An 18,912-nucleotide genomic window follows, 5' to 3' on the forward strand; every position below is an offset into this window, starting at 1 on the left:
ACAGCATGTTCCCTAATGAGGCCATAATATTTATTCTGGGGGGTCCTCCCACCTCGCGGCCCCATCAGAGGCCACATCGCCCCTCGAGCACCCTTCTCACCTTTTTCACCCCTGACCCGTTTTCATGCCTGCATATATGTGTGTGTGTGTGTGTGTGTGTGTGTGTGTTGTTGTCGTTTTTGTTACTTTTGTTGTAGTATATTTGAAAAACATGCATTTTCAAAAAAAATTTTATTTAAAAGCCTTTTAATTACTGAAAATTCATATTTTCTTTATTAATATTTAAAAACAATTGCAGTTTAACATGTAAGAGCCAAATGTTAATAGTAAAAGTGTAAAATATCAACACTCCTAAACATATTTTGTTTATAACTGTTTAACTTTCATTAACTGTTACATGTCAAGTATACACAACATATAGCCAGTCTTCTCCTAATGACTAAAATTGCACTACATGTTTTCTTTCTTTAATATTTTATAGATATATAGATTAAACAGCCTTTCATTGTACATTACATACAGATATAACTGTCGGGAGTTCACCCCCTAGTGGCAGTCGTAATGAAAATGAAGTTTAATCGTAAATCTGTCATGGGAGAGAACCTTTAATCTACGAATATATGTATAGTTAATAATTTACTTACCAGTAATTAAAGTATTCAAGTGTTACTGATAAAGTAAAACAAAACATAATTAATAATTTTAACTTTGCACAGTTTGATTGGAACACACTGAAATACATCACTTCCGGTCGCCGCGTCACATGCGGTGTAGTCGCATAAGTTTATTTTCTTTAATGCATCCAAAGCTTGAATTGGATCAGATAATTACGCACCTACAGATGGTTGGCACCCCACACAGCCCCTTTCTGCGTTGTCTTGTACAGTGGAAAGGTAAAAGTAACCATGCTGAATTTAAATCAGACTATGGTCGTTTCTCAATAAGGCTGCAGCCTCCGGAGGTCGCATTTCCAGGCTACGTCATAGCAAAACCGTAAGTGCAGCATAAGCCGCTTGCTATCGTGACTCTGACTGTATATAGAACATAAACAACGACATCATTCATCATTATTCCAAGCAATAAAAACATTTTAAACATTTAAGCAAGTATGTATGCTATAATCATACTTACAGGTTGTGATTAGGAGACGCATGTTGTTCCAAATAAAGTGGGTACTGAACCATCTTTCATTGCCAAACGTCTAAATCCCTCCGTTAAAAATTAATTTTAACCACTGATTCTTCACAGCTAGACACGTTTAGTATATCCCTCCTTGAAAAAGTCTCCTTTGGTAGTGAAAACAACACAAACTGAAAACACAGCGTGATTTGATGTTTACACATACTAACTAGCTGTGGGCGGGTCATAGTTTTCGTTTCCCCCGCGGGCGAGGCTGTAGGCAGAGATTAGTATCTCGTGTGACGTGGAAGTGTTTGTGTGACGTGGACAAAGTCAGGCAGGAGATCCAATCCGTATAACGACTCGTTTCAGCGATTCAGAGTTGACTACCTACTTTAGAAGCCAATAACTTTATTAATCGTGCACTTTTTGGTTCAACTACTTTGCACATTGTTTACATTGATGGACAGCTACATGACACTCTGCAATACAGCTCAGTTTCGACCTGTGTGGCTCTTTAAGACATGTAAGTGCAAGTTGTTTTCAGTATGGACAGCTCCTAATTTTTTTAGTCTAGAACTAGTCTAATCCCTGTCTGAGAAACCATCCCTATAAATTTACATACTACACAGTGTGATGCATTATAAAGCTTTAAAGTTGTATGAGGCAGTGTACAACAGGACACAAACCAGCAGCTGACCATACTCAGTGATCTCATAGTAGTGGATTTTATTTGTCAAAAAACATTGTTGCAGGACCGGCAACGGAGCGGCCGTCGGCAGGACCAGCAAAGGACCGGCTGACGGCACGACTGGCTGAGGGGCGGGACCACCAGAGGAGCGGGTACGACTGGGACCTGCGGGCGGTACTGGCAAAGGTGCGTCCATGGGCAGAGGGGAAGCTCAGGCTGAGCTGAACCTGATAAGGAAGAATAAAAATAAATGGCAGTAACACTTAAAATTAAGATTTTAAGAGCAATTGTGCATATAAGAGAAACTGATTGAAATTTAAATGAATTTTTTAATAACTTACAGATATCCTCTGAGGACCATACCAGCTCAGGACCGGCCAAGTGCTGGACCGGCTTAGCAGTGGCCGTCGGCAAGACCGGCAACGGAGCGGCCGACGGCTGCACCCGCTGAGGACCGGCCGACGGCTGCATGACCGGCTGAGGGGCGCGACTGCCAGAGGTGCGGGCGCGGGCCGGACTGGCAGAGGAGCGGGCGCGACCGGGACCTGCAGAGGAGCAGCTGCGAGCCGCGGGTGTGACCGGCAGAGGGCCGGCCAAGGGCGGGACTGGCAGAGGTGCAGCCGTGGACACAGGCTCAGGCTGAGCTGAACCTGATAAGCAAGAATAAAAATAATGTCAGTAACACTAATAGTAACGATTTTAAGAACAATTGTGCATATAAGAACAACTGATTGAAATTTAAATGAATTTTTTAATAACTTAAAGATATCCTCTGAGGACCACACCAGCTCAGGACCGGCTGACAGCACGACAGGCTGAGGGGCGCGACTGCCAGAGGTGCGGGCGCGGGCCGAACTGACAGAGTTTAGTAGGGCCCTATAATTTCCGCGTTCACGGAATCGCGGACGGAATCGCGGAATTGGCTAATTAACACGGAATCTAGTATTAACGCGGAATTTCGCGGAATTTTACATATTTTGAATAAAATTATGTTTTTGTGTGGGAGACGAACGTATGTCTGGGGGAAATGCAGACCGGGGGAGTAAATCTGGGCCACATGCCCCCTCCCGTCATTTCAGACCCCCTCCAAAACACTGAAACCATGGTGAAGCGGCTCTCCACGACTCTGCTTTCGTCAGCGAAAAAATTAAGAAATTCGACGCTAAGCACTTAGTTCCGAAGGTCTCACATGACTTTTATGTGACCGGAGAACTGTTATTTTGGAAGTTTTGTCAACACTCTGTTCACGGTGAGCGCAAAGATACATGCACTCTCTCATCCACGTCTGTCTCACTGTCACAAGCTCTCGCATCTGTCCGAAGTGCGAACACAAATCCTCATGTATTTGTTCAGTTTTATGCATTTCAAGCGAGCTGAGGCAAACTAACTATCCCTCGCATTTAAAATATAATCATCTGCATCATGGCGCCGCTCTCTGTCTCTCTTTCTCTCGCACGTGCAAAGAGCTGCGCGCTCATGCTGTCCTAAGTCAGATCACTATCCTGTGTATGTTTGTAAAGTTACATGCATTTCAAGCGATTGTGTATTAAAATATGGATCGCGTTCCGCTGGATTGATGTGTTTAAGGCACTTCTGAAGGAACCACTGCTTTGACACCTTGTTGTAGCCTCCTGCAACAACACTAAACAATGCATTGAATTGAGTTGTGTGTGTGTGTGCGTGTGTAAATGCATCTTTTATAGTCAATAAGTAATCCTGTTATCCAGTTTTTTCCCCCAAATCATTTACATTTTAATCATTAACATTAAAGGCACACTCTTTTTATGACTAAAATAACTGTAAAGGCTAAAAAATATAATTGCCAAAAATTAAAACGGATAAAACGGAATTTGCAAAAATTAAAACGGAGAAAACGGAATTTGGGAAAAAATAAAACGGAATTTGGGAAAAAATAAAACGGATTTTATGGGGCCCTAGTTTAGGTAAGTTTCTACCTCTGAAAGAACAGATGAAGGCCCTGGTCTGGACAGCACAGCACATGAAGGTCTATAAATACATAAAACAATATAATTAAGACCTGTTTTTACAAACATTCAGACATTAAACAACAGCTGTCTTTAAAAATGTTGAAACAGCTAAACATTACATTATAAATGTTTAAGTTAAAACAGAGAGAACTTGATAAACATACTGAGCTGGATGCAAAGTTCTCGCCCTTTTTCTAGTCTGTATCTCCTGTAAATAGGAACAAAGATTGAATGCATGTATATTACACTACATTTTACATATAGATTGACATTAGTTTTGTTTAGGACTCTGGTAAATTTTTACCTGCGACATAGCATCAGTATGGCGCTTGTGGGGCGCACATGCTGGTGCTGGCTGCACTTGTGGAGAGGAAGGTCTATAAATACATAAAATAAAACAATATTTTTAAGAGCTGTTGCTGCAAATATTTAAACACTAACCGAATGCTGCCTATAAAAAGCATGTTACAAATGTTAAAGTTATTTTGCTAAAACTTACTGAGCTATAGACTTTGCCGCCTGTCTTCTCATTCTTTGCTGCCTTCTCTTTTCTCTTTTTTTCTTCTTCTTTTGCTGCAAATTAAACAAATAGAGATTTAATGCATGTATATTACACTACACATAAATTGGCAGTAGATATATGTAGGGTTCTGGTAAATTTCTACCTCTGAGACTGAGGTTGAAGGCCTATAAAACAATATTGTTAAGACCTGTTGGTTCAAATATTCAAACACTAAGCAAAACTTTTCTATATAATAACTGTAAATGACCACAGCTAAACATTATAAAAAGAGAATTTGTTAAACTTACTGAGCTACAGAATTGCCTTTAATTGTCATTCTGGCTTTTTTCGCTTCAACCTCCCCCTCATCAAATGTGTGTGGCTGTAAAAAAAAGAGATTTAATGCATGCATAGCACACTACATTTTACATATTAATTGACATTAGTTATGTCTGACTCTGGTAAATGTTTACCTGTGACATAACAGCAGCACGGCGCTTGAGGGACGCACGTGCTGGCTGCACTTGTGGAAGGGAAGGTCTATAAATACATAAAATAAAACAATATTGTTAAGAGCTGTTGCTGCAAATATTCCAACACTTAACATTTGCTATTTGTAAAATCCCTAAAGCAAAACGTTATTTTACAAATGTTCAACCTAAACACTTTAGAATTTGTTAAACTTACTGAGCTACTGAAGTACAAAGAGAAGTGGCCGGAGCAGCCCACGGTGGAACCGGCAGAGGACCGGGACACGTTAAGACCTGCTGATTGGTCCATGGCGGGACTTGCTGTGGAGCAGGTGGGACTGGCAGAGGAGCAAGAATAAAGCAAGAATAAAAATAATGGCAGTAACACTAAAAATTATGATTTTGGGAACATTTGTGCATATAAGAAAAACTGTTTGAAATTTAAATACATTTTTAAATAACTTACAGATAACCGGCAACGGTCCGGCCATCAGCAGAAACGGCGGAGGGGCGGGGCCGCCAGAGGCATGGGCGCTACCAGCAGAGGAGCAGGTGCGGGCTGAACGGCCAGAATAGCCGGCTGGGCCGGCAGAGGAGCGGGCGCGACTGGCAAAGGCACGGGTGGGACCTGCACAGGATCGGCCGCGGGTCGCAGTGGCTGTCGGCAGGACCAGCAACAGAGCGGCCGTCGGCAGCACCCGCTGAGGACCGGCTGACGGCACGACTGGCTGAGGGGCAGGACCGCCAGAGGAGCAAGTGCGACCCCCAGAGGCATGGGCGCTACCAGCAGAGGAGGAGGTGCGGGCTAGATGGCCAGAATAGCCGTCTGGGCCGGCAGAGGAGCGGGCGCGACTGGCAGAGGCACGGGTGGGACCTGCACAGGATCGGCCGCGGGTCGCAGTGGCCGTTGGCAGGACCAGCAACAGAGCGGCCGTCGGCTGGATGGCCAGAATAGCCGGCTGGGCCGGCAGAGGAGCGGGCGCGACTTGCAGAGGCACGGGCGCGACTTGCAGAGGCACGGGTGGGACCTGCACAGGATCGGCCGCAAGGTCGCAGTGGCTGTCGGCAGGACCAGCAACAGAGCGGCTGTCGGCAGCATCCGCTGAGGACCGGCCGACGGCACGACTGGCTGAGGGGCAGGACCGCCAGAGGAGCAAGTGCGACCCCCAGAGGCATGGGCGCTACCAGCAGAGGAGCAGGTGCGGGCTGGACGGCCAGAATAGCCGGCTGGGCCGGCAGAGGAGCGGGCGCGACTGGCAGAGGCACGGGTGGGACCTGCACAGGATCGGCCGTGGGTCGCAGCGGCCGTCGGCAGCACCCGTCGGCAGCACCCGCTGAGGACCGGCCAATGGCACGACTGGCTGAGGGGCAGGACCGCCAGAGGAGCAAGTGCGACCCCCAGAGGAGCGGGCGCGGCCCCCAGAGAAGCGTGCGCGACCGGGACCTGCCCTCTGCCGGTCACACTCGCGGCCACAGTCTCAGGCTGAGCTGAACCTGATAACCGAGAATAAAAATAATGTCAGTAACACTAAAAGTTACGATTTTAAGAACAATTGTGCATATAAGAAAAACTGATTGAAATTTAAATGAATTTTTTAATAACTTACAGATGTCCTCTGAGGACCGGCCCGGCTCAGGACCAGTGAAGTTCTGGACCAGCTCAGCAATGGCCGACGGCAGCACCTGCAGAGGAGCAGCTGCGAGCCGTGGGTGCGACCGGCAGAGGGCCGGCCAAGGGCGGGACTGGCAGAGGTGCAGCCGTGGACACAGGCTCAGGCTGAGCTGAACCTGATAAGCAAGAATAAAAATAAATGTCAGTAACACTAAAAGTTACGATTTTAAGAACAATTGTGCATATAAGAAAAACTGATTGAAATTTAAATGAATTTTTTAATAACTTACAGATATCCTCTGAGGACCACACCAGGTCAGGACCGGCCAAGTGCTGGACCGGCTTAGCAGTGGCCATCAGCAAGACCGGCAACGGAGTGGCCGACGGCTGCACCTGCTGAGGACCGGCCGACAGCACGACCGACTGAGGGGCGCGACTGCCAGAGGCGCGGGCCGGACTGGGAGAGTAGCGGGCGGGACCCCCAGAGGAGCGGGCGCGACCGGGACCTCCAGAGGAGTGCCTGCGTGCTGCGGGTGCGACCGGCAGAGGGGCGGCCGTGGGCAGATTTTTTTTATAACTTACAGATATCCTCTGAGGACCGTACCGGCTCAGGACTGGCCAAGTGCTGGACCGACTTAGCAGTGGGCGGGTGCAGGGCCGGTGGACGAGCAGCAATGGGTCGTCGTGTAACCCGGGCAGGTACTGGACATATGAGGGGGCGTACTGGTGTATATATATATAAATAAATATAAAAATTTTCAGGGACTACCCAATTGCTGTTTACATATTTACATAAACATGGCTAAAACAAATATTACAAATGATTAAGTAAAACAAAAGGTTAACAGCTGAACTCACGGAGCATTAGGTCTTTGTCTAAAGCTCGCATCCACCTCCTCATATGTCACAGTAACAGTCTGCAGGAAAAATAACAAACTGAGAATTAACAAATGATCATTAAACTGAACTAAAATTGAACTATTTATGATCAAATTTAAACCTGCAAGATTTTCGCAGACTGAATCCTGCCCGGGCCTGGCCTTCGACCATTGGGCATGGCAAAACCTGATAAGCAAGAATAAAAATTACAAGTTAAAGAACAATTGTGAAGCCCTCAAATCTTAATAAATATGTATTACAACATTTTAATCTTACTTCGGTGGGTGGACAAACCGCGGGACACAAACAAAGGACCACCTTGAGCATCCAATGGACCTCCTGGAGGGAACTCCTCAACTAGCTTTGTTTTCTGCATTTCCAGCCAAGTGGGACAGAGAATTAATACATGCACATTCAATTTGTTTGTAACTTGGCACTAGTTATGATAAGGGCTCTGGTAAAACTCTAACCTGTGAAGCACAAGTGGGACGCTTGTGAGGAGTTAGTCCGAGGGATCGTGAATAGCTCATAGAAGAAAGTCTATAAATACAAATAAAACATGTAATAAAACTTGTTTGTGCAAACACTCAAGTACAATGTCATTTTTTATTTACAGCTAAACATTTTTTTTTTTGTTTAAAACATGAAATTACAAATGTTAAAAGGAAACACTGCAATATTCTCTGATGAATTCAGTGCCTTCTAAAGCCCGGAATACACTGCACGATTTTTGTCCTCTTATAAAATCATTACCTTATCACACTGTGCGACATGTATCGTTTAAACTCGGGTACGAGAGGCATGTAGACTGTACGATGATGACACAGAAGCTTCGGCGGCTGCGTCACACGTTGCGCAACGTCATCAGCATGCGGTCGTGGTAAACAAATACCGGCGCGCAGGTCGTAGCACATAGACTGTAAAAAAAGATGGACGACACGACGTCGCCTCCCACCATTGTAATGAATTGAAGCCAAAAATGTCCGACCACGGTCGCCGCCATGTTACGTAAAAACGTCAGTTTGGAGCCAAGGCATGCGCAGAAGGAATCGTCCGTGAAGCCAGAGGCGGAGCCGCGGTATCAAACTTCCGCCCAAACGCTCGAGCGGCCAATTCAACCACTCCATTCATAACGACACGCCCCGTTTCTATAGCAGCAAATTACAAGCTAAAATGAAACTTATCACAAAAATTAACACTTGAACATATATCAGCGTGATAACAACTACTTGAAAGGACCAAAACCATCTTTCGAAAACTTTAATTGGAAGTGTAAATATTTTTTTTTATTTAGAGCATAGTCCCATTCATTTGAATGGAGAGGGCGGGGTTATGACTTGTACTGCAGCCAGCCACCAGGGGGCGATCAAAGAGCCAGAGGCTTCACTTTTCAAGGCTTATGAGGCACACCCGTCGTAGCAGCAAACACACTGTGCGGTGATCATGCCGAATTTCTGACACTGCCAGAAAACTATCGTAGGCTATCTTTGGATAGACCGGTAAAACGGCCGTCTTTGAACCTCTCTCACTGTACGACATAGGACTACCGATAGAGAGCCACGATCACAGAAATTGCGACGATAGTTTCACGATGGCAATCTTTCGTCTGGGACAGCCAATTATCGTGCAGTGTATCCCGTGCTTTATACACAGACCCACGCTTGCAAATATCCACTCTGTTTACTCCGACTCCGCCCATATCAAGCAAACACATTGCTTGATTCTAGACCCTCTGCTTTGTGCTTGGTCTTTACACATTAATTGCGCCGATTGTCTTTAACTAATCGTGGGGCGCACATATCGTTATCATGATAAAATACGATTAATCGTGCGGCCCTAACCCATGCATTAACACGTTCATGCATTTCAACAGATTATTTATATTATTTACTGTGAACGTTTTATGTTACCCTTTACTAAGACCGCCTTTGTTTGAAGCAGCAGAAAACTTCGAAAAAAGTTTCTGGTCTTGAAACACTGGACCTGTATATGAAACGCATTTTATGAGCTTTTCATTTAGACCAACAGTATAACATGACATCGAAGTACCGCGAGAGTCATTCAAAAGCCAAGGAAAAGTTTACCTTAAAGTACCTTAAAAAGGTACTTTGATGTCATAGTGGTTTGCGCAGTGCCACATACAGGCGGACACTATGGAGATGTGTTTAAGGGCTGCTCTAATCCAGTTGTGTTTGGTGTATATCATGATGATTTTGAGACTTTGGTGTATCGTCGTGTCAAACTATCGCAGACCGATTTTTTTTCTCTTTTTCACCTCGATCTTCGAACTTTTGTGATTTACCAAAACCAACAGATGAAGCATCAACGCTGACTAATCAATGTTAAGGTAACTAACCTACATATGTTATGTCTGTCGTTTATCTTAAGATAGATTGCCTTATATGTTTTAAACATTTTATCAGAGTTTATCAAGCCAATATCAACCAGGCCGCTGCAAATCCTGAAGACAAGACACGTTGAACGTAACTTAAATTTTGGTGGGGTGAGCTAGGCCAGCCCCTGTTTAACTTAACATTAATAATAAAATGTAATAAATTTAATAAAATGTCTCTTGCCGCCCCTACTTGCTTGGAGTAAGTTAACGTTACATAGACGAATTAACGTATTTTCACAAAAGCAGCCTTCAAGTTTATAGTGGAGTGGTTTGATAACTGAATTAATTTATTGTGTCGGTTGTATTAGCTGTAAAATTATTTATATCTGTAAATTAATTCTTATTTCTAACAACACAGAAATGACAAAAGGCTAACTTATATTTAATAACGTTACTTACCAACATCGTGACGAACACACTGACAGACAAACTCGCTTTAACTTAAACCCGCCAATTATATAAAAAAAAACATATTATAAATGAACAGAGACGTAATGTTTACAAATCATATGATTTATATGTTAATAATAATGTTAAATGCGGAGAAAACGTTGAAAGGTTCTCTGAAAATTGAGGTCACGTGACGTAAGAACGGCCTCGCGAGAGCTCGCGAAAGAAAGGGTCAACTTCCTGCTCCAGCCTGCATTTTAAAGCGTAACTAAACCCCTGGTCAGAGCCTGTCTCCACCCACTGGCAATATTTGAAAAATGCAAGAAAAGTGGGCCACTTTTTTCTCCTTAAAGGCTGGATTTTACGGCTCGACAGCTTATAAAAACTTATTTCTGGGTTTTTTGGCTTATTAGCTGTACACCTTGTCACACAACAGCTTTTAGGTATTATTCTGTTTTTAAGTTGTATCTGTAAATTAGTAAATGAATGAATAAATAAATAAATAAATGTAAATGAGACGGTTGGATTGTTCCCCCCGGTGGGCGTGGTTTTCAGGTTATGACGCGCTGCGCTCTGTCTCTATATCCAATAGGAAAATTCAACTGCAGTAGCCACCGTTCAACCTGAAGAGGGCAGCACTCAGACATTTTTACACCATATATTGTCCAAATGTCAAAAAACGTACTAAAATCAATGAACAGCAACAATAAAGCCCCATTCTTACAGATCATTAACTAAAAAAGTTTGTTCAGGGTTTAGTTACTCTTTAAATGCAGGGATAATAACACGTTATGAAAGTTATAAAAAAAATATTGCGGGATTTTATATAATGCTTAATAAATGATGCATGTAAATTTACACATATGTTTATTACGTCAATTACTTTTTTATTGCATTTAATACTTTTATATTGATTGAAATGAAAATCTTGTTTAATCTGGCCCACCACATTCTTCTTATTTAATCACAATTGATGGACAGCTATGCCTGGGAAGACACAGCATTCTGTCTCCAAATGGAAAAGAACAGTCAAAATAAAACATGTGCATCACTTTCAGGTCAGTTCTGTGAAAATGCATAACTTTTGCTGCAGACCCACCATCTCATCTGCCTAATTTATATAGTATAACAATGTACCAATTTATATCATGTAACTTCAATTGTGACAAAAGTGACATTGTGCTGCGTTGCGCATGGTAAAGTTATTTATGCTTAATACGTTGTTTTGTATATGCTAATAGCTACACTGTTTTCTTAAAGGAATAGTCTACTCATTTTCATATTAAAATATGTTATTACCTTAACTAAGAATTGTTGATACATCCCATATCATCTGTGTGCGTGCACGTAAGCGCCGGAGCGCGCTGCGACGCCAAAGAGTATAGAAGGCTTCTATACTCTTTGGCGACGCTTCGATAGCATTTAGCTTAGCCCTATTCATTTAATGGTACCATTTAGAGATAAAGTTAGAAGTGACCAAACACATCAACGTTTTTCCTATTTAAGACGAGTAGTTATACGAGCAAGTTTGGTGGTACAAAATACAACGTAGCGCTTTTCTAAGCGGATTTAAAAGAGGAACTATATTTTATGGCGTAATAGCTCTTTTGGGAGTACTTCGACTCGCCTGAAAAGTCCGCTACCCTTCTCCCTCTCATAATGGGAGAGGGAGGGTGTTACTGCGCCGAGTTGATTTTTTATTTACTCACAAGAAATGCATTTAGTAATTCTCCAAATTTGCTTGAATTTCTACTGACATGTAAGATTAGTTTTGTCACATTAGATTAAGCTAAAGTCCATTAGCTACACAGGTATGAATACTGAAATATAGGCCTGTGGTGTCTTAAGGATGTGTCAACTGGTGTGAAACATTTTATAGGCTAACGCGCCCCCCTGCAACACTGAGCTATATTTTAAATTGGCCTTCATTTTATTTCACAAACACTTCAAATAAATCTTGGAATGGCGAACATTATTTTGTTAATCCCACGATGAGGGAACAGGGGAATCATCATAGACTGAACCCCTATTGACCCACCCACATTTTTTGTCTTCCAACGCCCATCTGTGAAACACAAAACAAATAAGTCTCCTATTGCTTTTGTTTATTAACAATGGGTAGCTACCACAGTTAAATTGATTATGATAATGAGAGATCTATCAAATAATACTCACAGATAAGATGTTTCAGTTTTGCAGCATTGGTAACTTCAAAAGTTCAAGATGTGTCCATATTTCACCATTTGAATATGTGAAGCAAGTTTTACAACTCTGCCATCTAGTGGAACATGGTTATACTACAACATGACGGACTACCATAAGATGAAACTGGCATTAATTTCCTGTCTTACATGAATATCTGGTGTATGAAAGTCTATATTGCACACAAAAAGTTACAAAACAATATATGAACAGATGATGGTCTGACGTAAGCAGAATAAGACAATCAAATCAAATATATGGTAAAAAATACAAATCTGCTTGCATGTCTTTGGTTTGTTTTGCAGACTGAGATAGATGAGCTATATAGCAGGCCTTTGCCTTACATGATAACTTCATCCACAGTAAACGTTTTTTTAGGACCATTCAAAAGTAGCAGCACGTAATTTTGTCTCATTGTTGTGACAGCATTTAAATAGCACAGGCACCATTACATCTATAGTGATACTGCCTAACATATTCTCTCAAACTTTGGGGTAATGGCAGGACATCGATGCCCTGATATGTTGTACGACTACAGATAACCGCCCTGCACATGTGCTGTAGAGAAAAAGGAAAGTTCCTAGGTAGAGGGCGAGAAAGAAGGGGCTCAAAAAACAGACAGGCGGAAGGGTCGCTATAATGCTTGAGCAGGCCGGTGACACTCGAGTCTCTGTACATGCACGGGTCACGGCCATCAAAGCTAAAGCGCTTCCCGTTTTGCTCTATTCGAGCATGGAGGGAGCGACTGTAGCGCCTGAAGCTAACCGAGAAGAGGTATTCATCCTGAGCAGAGTCTCGGAGCAGAAATGTCCCCTCGGGTTGCCCCTCCAAAAGCTGCTCGGCTTCAAAACGGTCCAGGACGCCCCAGTAACAGGGGCTGTTGTTGATCTGAAGAAGATCAGGTACTAAGATATAATCAGTGTGGGAACAACACTGGCTGTCCCCGTGTAAAAAAGATGGATCCCAGTCATCCAAGCTAGAAGCTCCATTGGAACTGATCTCCTCCCAGGAAATAAGTGGTGGAGGAGAGGAAGTCGTACGGGGCCCTTTGGGTTCTGCTGCGATGCTTAAAGGAGGTTTGATCTGAGTGCCGTGTTTCTTGATCAGATGCCAACATTGAGCTATTTCGGACTTTGGGGAGAAGGGACACTTGTCCTCCATGAGCTCGGAAACGTGAATCTTTCGTTTGGACCAAAGAAGGACGGAGAACGGACGTGAAGAACCAGACTGGTGATGATGATGATGGTGGTGGTGATGACTGCGAAGAGGAAGACACTGGCCGACAGCGTCCTGAAACTTCTGTCTCAGTGATCGACGAGTCATAGCTTTTCTGCAAGGTGAGTCCGATTCGGGTTCTCCCGGGATCGTGCAACTGCACTTTCTTTCCCTGCGTCTCCGGGGACAAGAGACCGAGCGCATGCTCTGATCCTCCATTCCCTCCCCTTCTTCCCCTTTGGGCGCTGTCTCGTGGCGGGACCCTCTTGAGCGTTTTTTGATGCTGCGGATGTAACTATCGGCACTCCAGCTCCGAAGATTCTTGGGACGTGTGTCCGAGTTTTTGGGCTTCCTTTCTGACATTGCTGCAGGTCCTTTATCAAGACAATTGCTGCACAGAATATGGAAATAAAATAAGATTGGGACGAACAATATATTGAATAATACAACAATACTAATAAATAATAACTCACATTGGGACTAGTTTACTGTTAACTGTGAACTTTAAAAAAAATAAAGGTACACGATGCAGTAAATCAATTTTTGGCTGTTTGCTTCAGCGAGGAACTAATAACAACCGAGGAACCCAAGGTTCTTTGTAGTGAAAAGGTTTTATAGACAATAAAATTATAAGAAAAATGGTTCTTTTAAGAACCTTTTGACAGAATGCTTTATTGGGGAACCAAAAATAGGTCATACCTGTGACCTTAAAAACCTTAAAATGTTAAAAATGTTTCTGTATAAGTTATTTTTTAATTTAATGTTAAATGGACTTCATATAATCAACAACAAGATTGACACCTACTCAACATAAAAAAGTGGAAATGTAAACCCCCCAAAAAACAATGGGTCCAATTCACTAAGCATGCGTACGCACAAATTTGTTCGTAAAATGTGCATACGGACGTTTTAACTTACAAATCATGATTCAACAAAAACGTACTAAAATTTATTTTAAATGTATTCAAAAACGTAAGAACAGATATATAACACAGATATATAGGGTTATTTTTCCTTGTTTATGATTATTGCGCACGTGTGGTCTAAGTTCTTACAAACGTAAACAGATGTTAGAATACATTTTTGTACGAAAGTTTTTGTTGAATCATGATTTGTAAGTTAAAATGTCCAAAAAAATTTGTGCGTACGCATGCTTAGTGAATGGGGCCCATTTTTTCCCCTTAAAGTTTTTTGACATGAGTTGTATCTGATCATGCTGCCACATAAAATGATTTATGCAAGTAACATGAATACAAATCTGACTGCATAATCTCCTTAAAGGCATAGTTCACTCAAAATTGAAAATGTTGTCATAATTTTTTCACTCTCAAATTGTTACAAACTATAATGTATACATTTCTTTGTTCTGATGAACACGAAGGAAAATATGTAACCAAATCGATCGTAAGCCCCATTTACTTCCATAGTAGGAAAAAGAATACTATGGAAGTGAATGGGGCTTATGAACATTCCTCAAAATATCTTCCTTTGTGTTCATCAGAACAAAGAAATTTATACAGGTTTGTAACAACATGAAAGTGAGTAAATGATGACAGCATTTTTATTTTTGTGTGAACTATCTCTTTAAGAGGTGCATGTATCATTTCACAAGAAGTGTGTAGGAAGAGTTTTGATAAGTACAGATAAGATGGATAAAACTAAAACTTACGAAATACGAAAATCTAAGCCAAAATTGACAATAATTTTGCAGCAACATGTAACAGTCTAGTATATCTATATAAACTAGCAACTATATATATATATAGCTTATTATCCTTGCATATTTATTTATTTAATGAAAGATATTCATGCATCGTACCTTCAAAATGTTCAGGAAAAATCTTAATCCTCACAAAGCAGTGGTCAGTTTTTCCATGTCTGAAGTTCGTGCATTGAGAGCTCAGCATGAACTGAATGGGGGGAGCTCATCTCTCCTATATAAAACCTCTCCAGTATCAATTCCTCTGAGGAATACATGCCCTTCACTGGACGGAAGAGTGTACTTTTGTCAATGGGCAGTTAACCCACGCTGTATCATATCCGACAATGAATTTGCTGTACTAAAAAAAAATGACATTGAGAATTTGAGATGGGTTTAAGCTATTATATCAGTCTACATATGCTGTATGCTCTTAAAGGAAAAATATGCCAAAAAATAAATATTTTGAAATGTATCTACACTTTGACTTACCGTCAATGAATCAATGAGCTCTAAGATCTAATTAGTCAATAATAACGGACATCTATTTACGAGGGCAACCTTGTTAGGAAGGAAACGGGAAATGTCCTAGCAGACATTGAAAGCTTCGCTTCATTGATTTATTGATCAGTGTCCTTCTTTAACCTAAGAACTTCCGCCACAGAAGATTTGCCAGGCAGAAAAGCAATTTTTGACACCCATTCAGGTCCGTTCCCAATTTCCACCCGGAAAGTGTCAAATATCAAAAGTAGTATCAGAGGGATGTGCATCCGGTCTGCTAAATGGATTACAAATAAATTCAATAACTCATTACGGCTGTATGGTACGGTCATTAGGTGATGTCATTCTCAAGTTTTAATATATGCTACTCTCATTTTTTAATGTCGCGAGCATACTTTATAACAATGAATTATTTATTAGAGTAAGAATGTTATCATATTCAGGCTTGGTGGTGGGGGTGGATATCATAATTTAGAAACAGATCCGCTGTTGGGGGCATTAAAGGGATAGTACACCCAAAAATGAAAATTCTTAATTTACTTGCTCATTTCTTTGTTCTGAGGAAGATATTTTGCAGAATGTTTTAACCAAATCGTTTCGTAAGCTACATTCACTTCCATAGTAGGAAAAAATGATACTATGGAAGTGAATGGAGCTTACGAAACGATTTGGTTACAAACATTCCTCAAAATCTCTTTTTTTATACAGGTTTGTAACAACATGAGGATAAGTAAATAATGACAGAATTTTCATTTTTGGGTGAACTATCCCTTTAAATGTGCCTAATGTAATAAAAAGGAAGGGCAACCGCAAGGAAGGATTGTTCAGTGTCTATTGTATGTCTTTTTATTTTATTTTGACCTCTCTTGACGTGGGTCAACCAGGACAATCCAGGAAAGTGAGGGATAAAACGGTGATTTGTTAAAATGGTAGTGCAAATCAATATGTAACGGCATAAGTGATTTCAAGATCACATGATGGGTTGTTCAGGCTTGCACTGCATGTATAAATACTCAGATGTCTTTAAAAGATCAGATCAGAATGTTAACTGTGATTTACATGCATTTAAAGAGAACCCTTTCTTACTGATCTTCATCTTTGAGAAGAGCAGCATCATTTGCCCTCTAACCTTTTCATTCTCCTCTGCGATTTCCCAGAATGCCACAGCTTCTGTCAAATACTAAATCTGGATTCTCCCCGACCACATGCACGCAAAACCAAAACACGTTGAGCTGGAAGAAGTAACAAGATCACACAACTGGGAGAACAAGCTCCTGTATGCAATACGTAGCATATCTGCAAGAAATCATTTCCGTGTGCATGAGGATGGTAACTCAGTATGCCCATTAACATGGCACAGTTTATCAAAGGAAGGGAACCATGGCAAATAGATCTCATATATGCCAGCTATTACCGTGCTATCGATCTGCTACATTGCAAAGCAACCAAGGATATGATGAATATTTTATTGGATCGTGTTGTCAAACTGTTACACACAGGGCCATACGAGCCTCGCCCATTTTACGAGCACCTTTCTTTTAGCGTACGTTCTCAACACCTCCCCAATGACTTGTTTATGGTAATGTAGAAGTTTAAGGCTTTTAGTAAACAGACTGGTAGGTCCTCAGGTTATAATGGCTCCATTGTCTGCACCGGTTCACAGAGCGTCTGGACGATAATATCGCATGACCATCGTTCAAGAATAGATGCACTGATGTTGGTTGAGAATGGTGGCTCTTTGAGTGATGGAAAGTCTGTAATTAAATCAACAGGAAGTCTCTGGCTCCATGGCTCTGGCGTTCATGTTCTCTCCATTGATCTGTATCTGTTTCTGGACAGCTGCTTTAACTGCTGGTGCAGCCGATGTGCCCTGCGCCCAGCTTTACTGTGATGGGGTGCCAATGTGGTTTTGGGAGAGTGTAGATTGCACCATACTTTTAGAATAAAACATACTATTGTGAAGTATATTGTTAATGTTTTATAAGAGATTTAATATTATACATATAGTATATTTAAAAATACATAGTGTTAAAAAATTAAAGGGTTGAATGGCCTTTAAATGTTTGTAATTAATTGGCAACATTAATTAAAAGCAGTTTGTCCATGCATAAATTATAAGGTTCTTATAGAGCTGTTTTATGCATAGCCTACTGTGCAAAAAATAGTTACATACATGGCATTACAATACATCAATGATTATGAATAGGCCATCGATATTACAATGCTCAATGTCTGTAAATGTAATCTTTTACATTAAAAAAATATGAAAAGACCAATATCTGCTGTCTCATTTTCTGCCTCTATGTAAAACCATTAGACAAGACAGGATTTCTGTGATTTGTATTATCCACTCAGTGTAATGATCCATGGCGTAGTCATGTGAACCAGTATATCAGCTTTCTGCAGGCATTTTTTGTGCTCTCAGCCTCCCAATTTCCCGCAAGCTTCATTCAATACCTGCTGTCTCCCTGCTTTCCTTTTCTGCTGTCTCCCTGCTTCCCTTTTCAAAGTTATTGAGCTTATTAAGGATGCCTTTTTAAGCCGTAATAGGAGATGCATTATAGAGATAACGTGTTGTCACAAGCGCTTTGTCTCTGATGCATCCTTATTTTATTAGATGTACGCACCTGATAGTTACACTGACATTTAACACACTATAAAAATAAAGCATTCTTGTTATATAATGGACTAAACTTTTACACAATACGCACACACATTACCACTGATGACAACCATTGCATTTATTAGGAAAGGGATGTATTCATGTAACATTACTGACTGCTCCAGGAATAAAATCACTGTTCTCTTTTAACAAACAAAACTAAGTAATACAGTGGTCTCCAAACTTTTTCAGCGTGCAGCCCCCCCCAAGAAAATTTGTGACAAAAAACTGTTCTAAAACTCAACATTTTAATTAAAAAAACATTAAATTATACAAAAAAGTAGTGCTTTTTGTTAGTAGCCTTATTTTTTTAGGTTTAATTACACAGAATTCATGATAAATTAATGTATTTCATAAAATGTCATAAAACTGGGGCCCCCCTGGCACCATCTCGCGGCACCCAGTTTGAAAACCACTGAATTAATACATCAAAACACAACTATATTCAACTGTATAATAACTTAGCTATTTTAAATTAAATTATTTCTAATAAAATATATTAATTGTATGTTATTTGTTAAAGATCGTGGTTACCATGGTAACTTTTGTAAGCGCGTGAACACGTGCATTAAATTTTTATCTGTCTT

At 41.2% G+C, this 18,912-nt stretch overlaps 3 protein-coding genes across 4 annotated transcripts in view; 1 reads left to right on the plus strand and 2 right to left on the minus strand.

The window, feature by feature from the left end:
* Positions 1-7,852, plus strand: part of LOC141365230 (serine/threonine/tyrosine-interacting protein A-like) — a 42,598-nt gene extending 34,746 nt beyond the window's left edge. The window contains exons 22-25 of one of the 2 annotated variants that reach the window (XM_073869238.1): positions 1,875-1,996; positions 2,154-2,484; positions 6,380-6,583; positions 6,675-7,852. The gene's annotated coding sequence lies outside the window, so the exon portion shown is untranslated. The remainder of the gene's footprint in view (positions 1-1,874; positions 1,997-2,153; positions 2,485-6,379; positions 6,584-6,674) is intronic. The other variant, XM_073869239.1, reaches the window with a different exon arrangement.
* On the minus strand, positions 883-7,092 carry LOC129417310 (uncharacterized). The gene is made up of 15 exons (XM_073870022.1): positions 7,086-7,092; positions 6,673-6,909; positions 6,454-6,558; positions 6,089-6,264; positions 5,237-5,951; positions 4,988-5,108; positions 4,774-4,840; positions 4,609-4,682; positions 4,464-4,485; positions 4,298-4,371; positions 4,103-4,175; positions 3,963-4,006; positions 3,766-3,817; positions 2,152-2,460; positions 883-2,037 (listed from the first exon to the last, which is right to left on the minus strand). Exons 1-15 carry the CDS (start codon positions 7,090-7,092, stop codon positions 1,849-1,851), a joined length of 2,265 nt encoding a protein of 754 aa, XP_073726123.1. The 3' UTR covers positions 883-1,848.
* On the minus strand, positions 7,732-16,238 carry socs4 (suppressor of cytokine signaling 4). Its single transcript, XM_055171894.2, has 3 exons — positions 15,283-16,238; positions 10,056-13,854; positions 7,732-7,801 (listed from the first exon to the last, which is right to left on the minus strand). Exon 2 carries the CDS (start codon positions 13,824-13,826, stop codon positions 12,678-12,680), a length of 1,149 nt encoding a protein of 382 aa, XP_055027869.1. The 5' UTR covers positions 13,827-13,854; positions 15,283-16,238; the 3' UTR covers positions 7,732-7,801; positions 10,056-12,677.
* Positions 16,239-18,912: the final 2,674 nt, after the last annotated feature.

This window comes from Misgurnus anguillicaudatus, chromosome 7 (genome assembly GCF_027580225.2).
Source record: "Misgurnus anguillicaudatus chromosome 7, ASM2758022v2, whole genome shotgun sequence".
Taxonomy (NCBI): domain Eukaryota; kingdom Metazoa; phylum Chordata; class Actinopteri; order Cypriniformes; family Cobitidae; genus Misgurnus; species Misgurnus anguillicaudatus.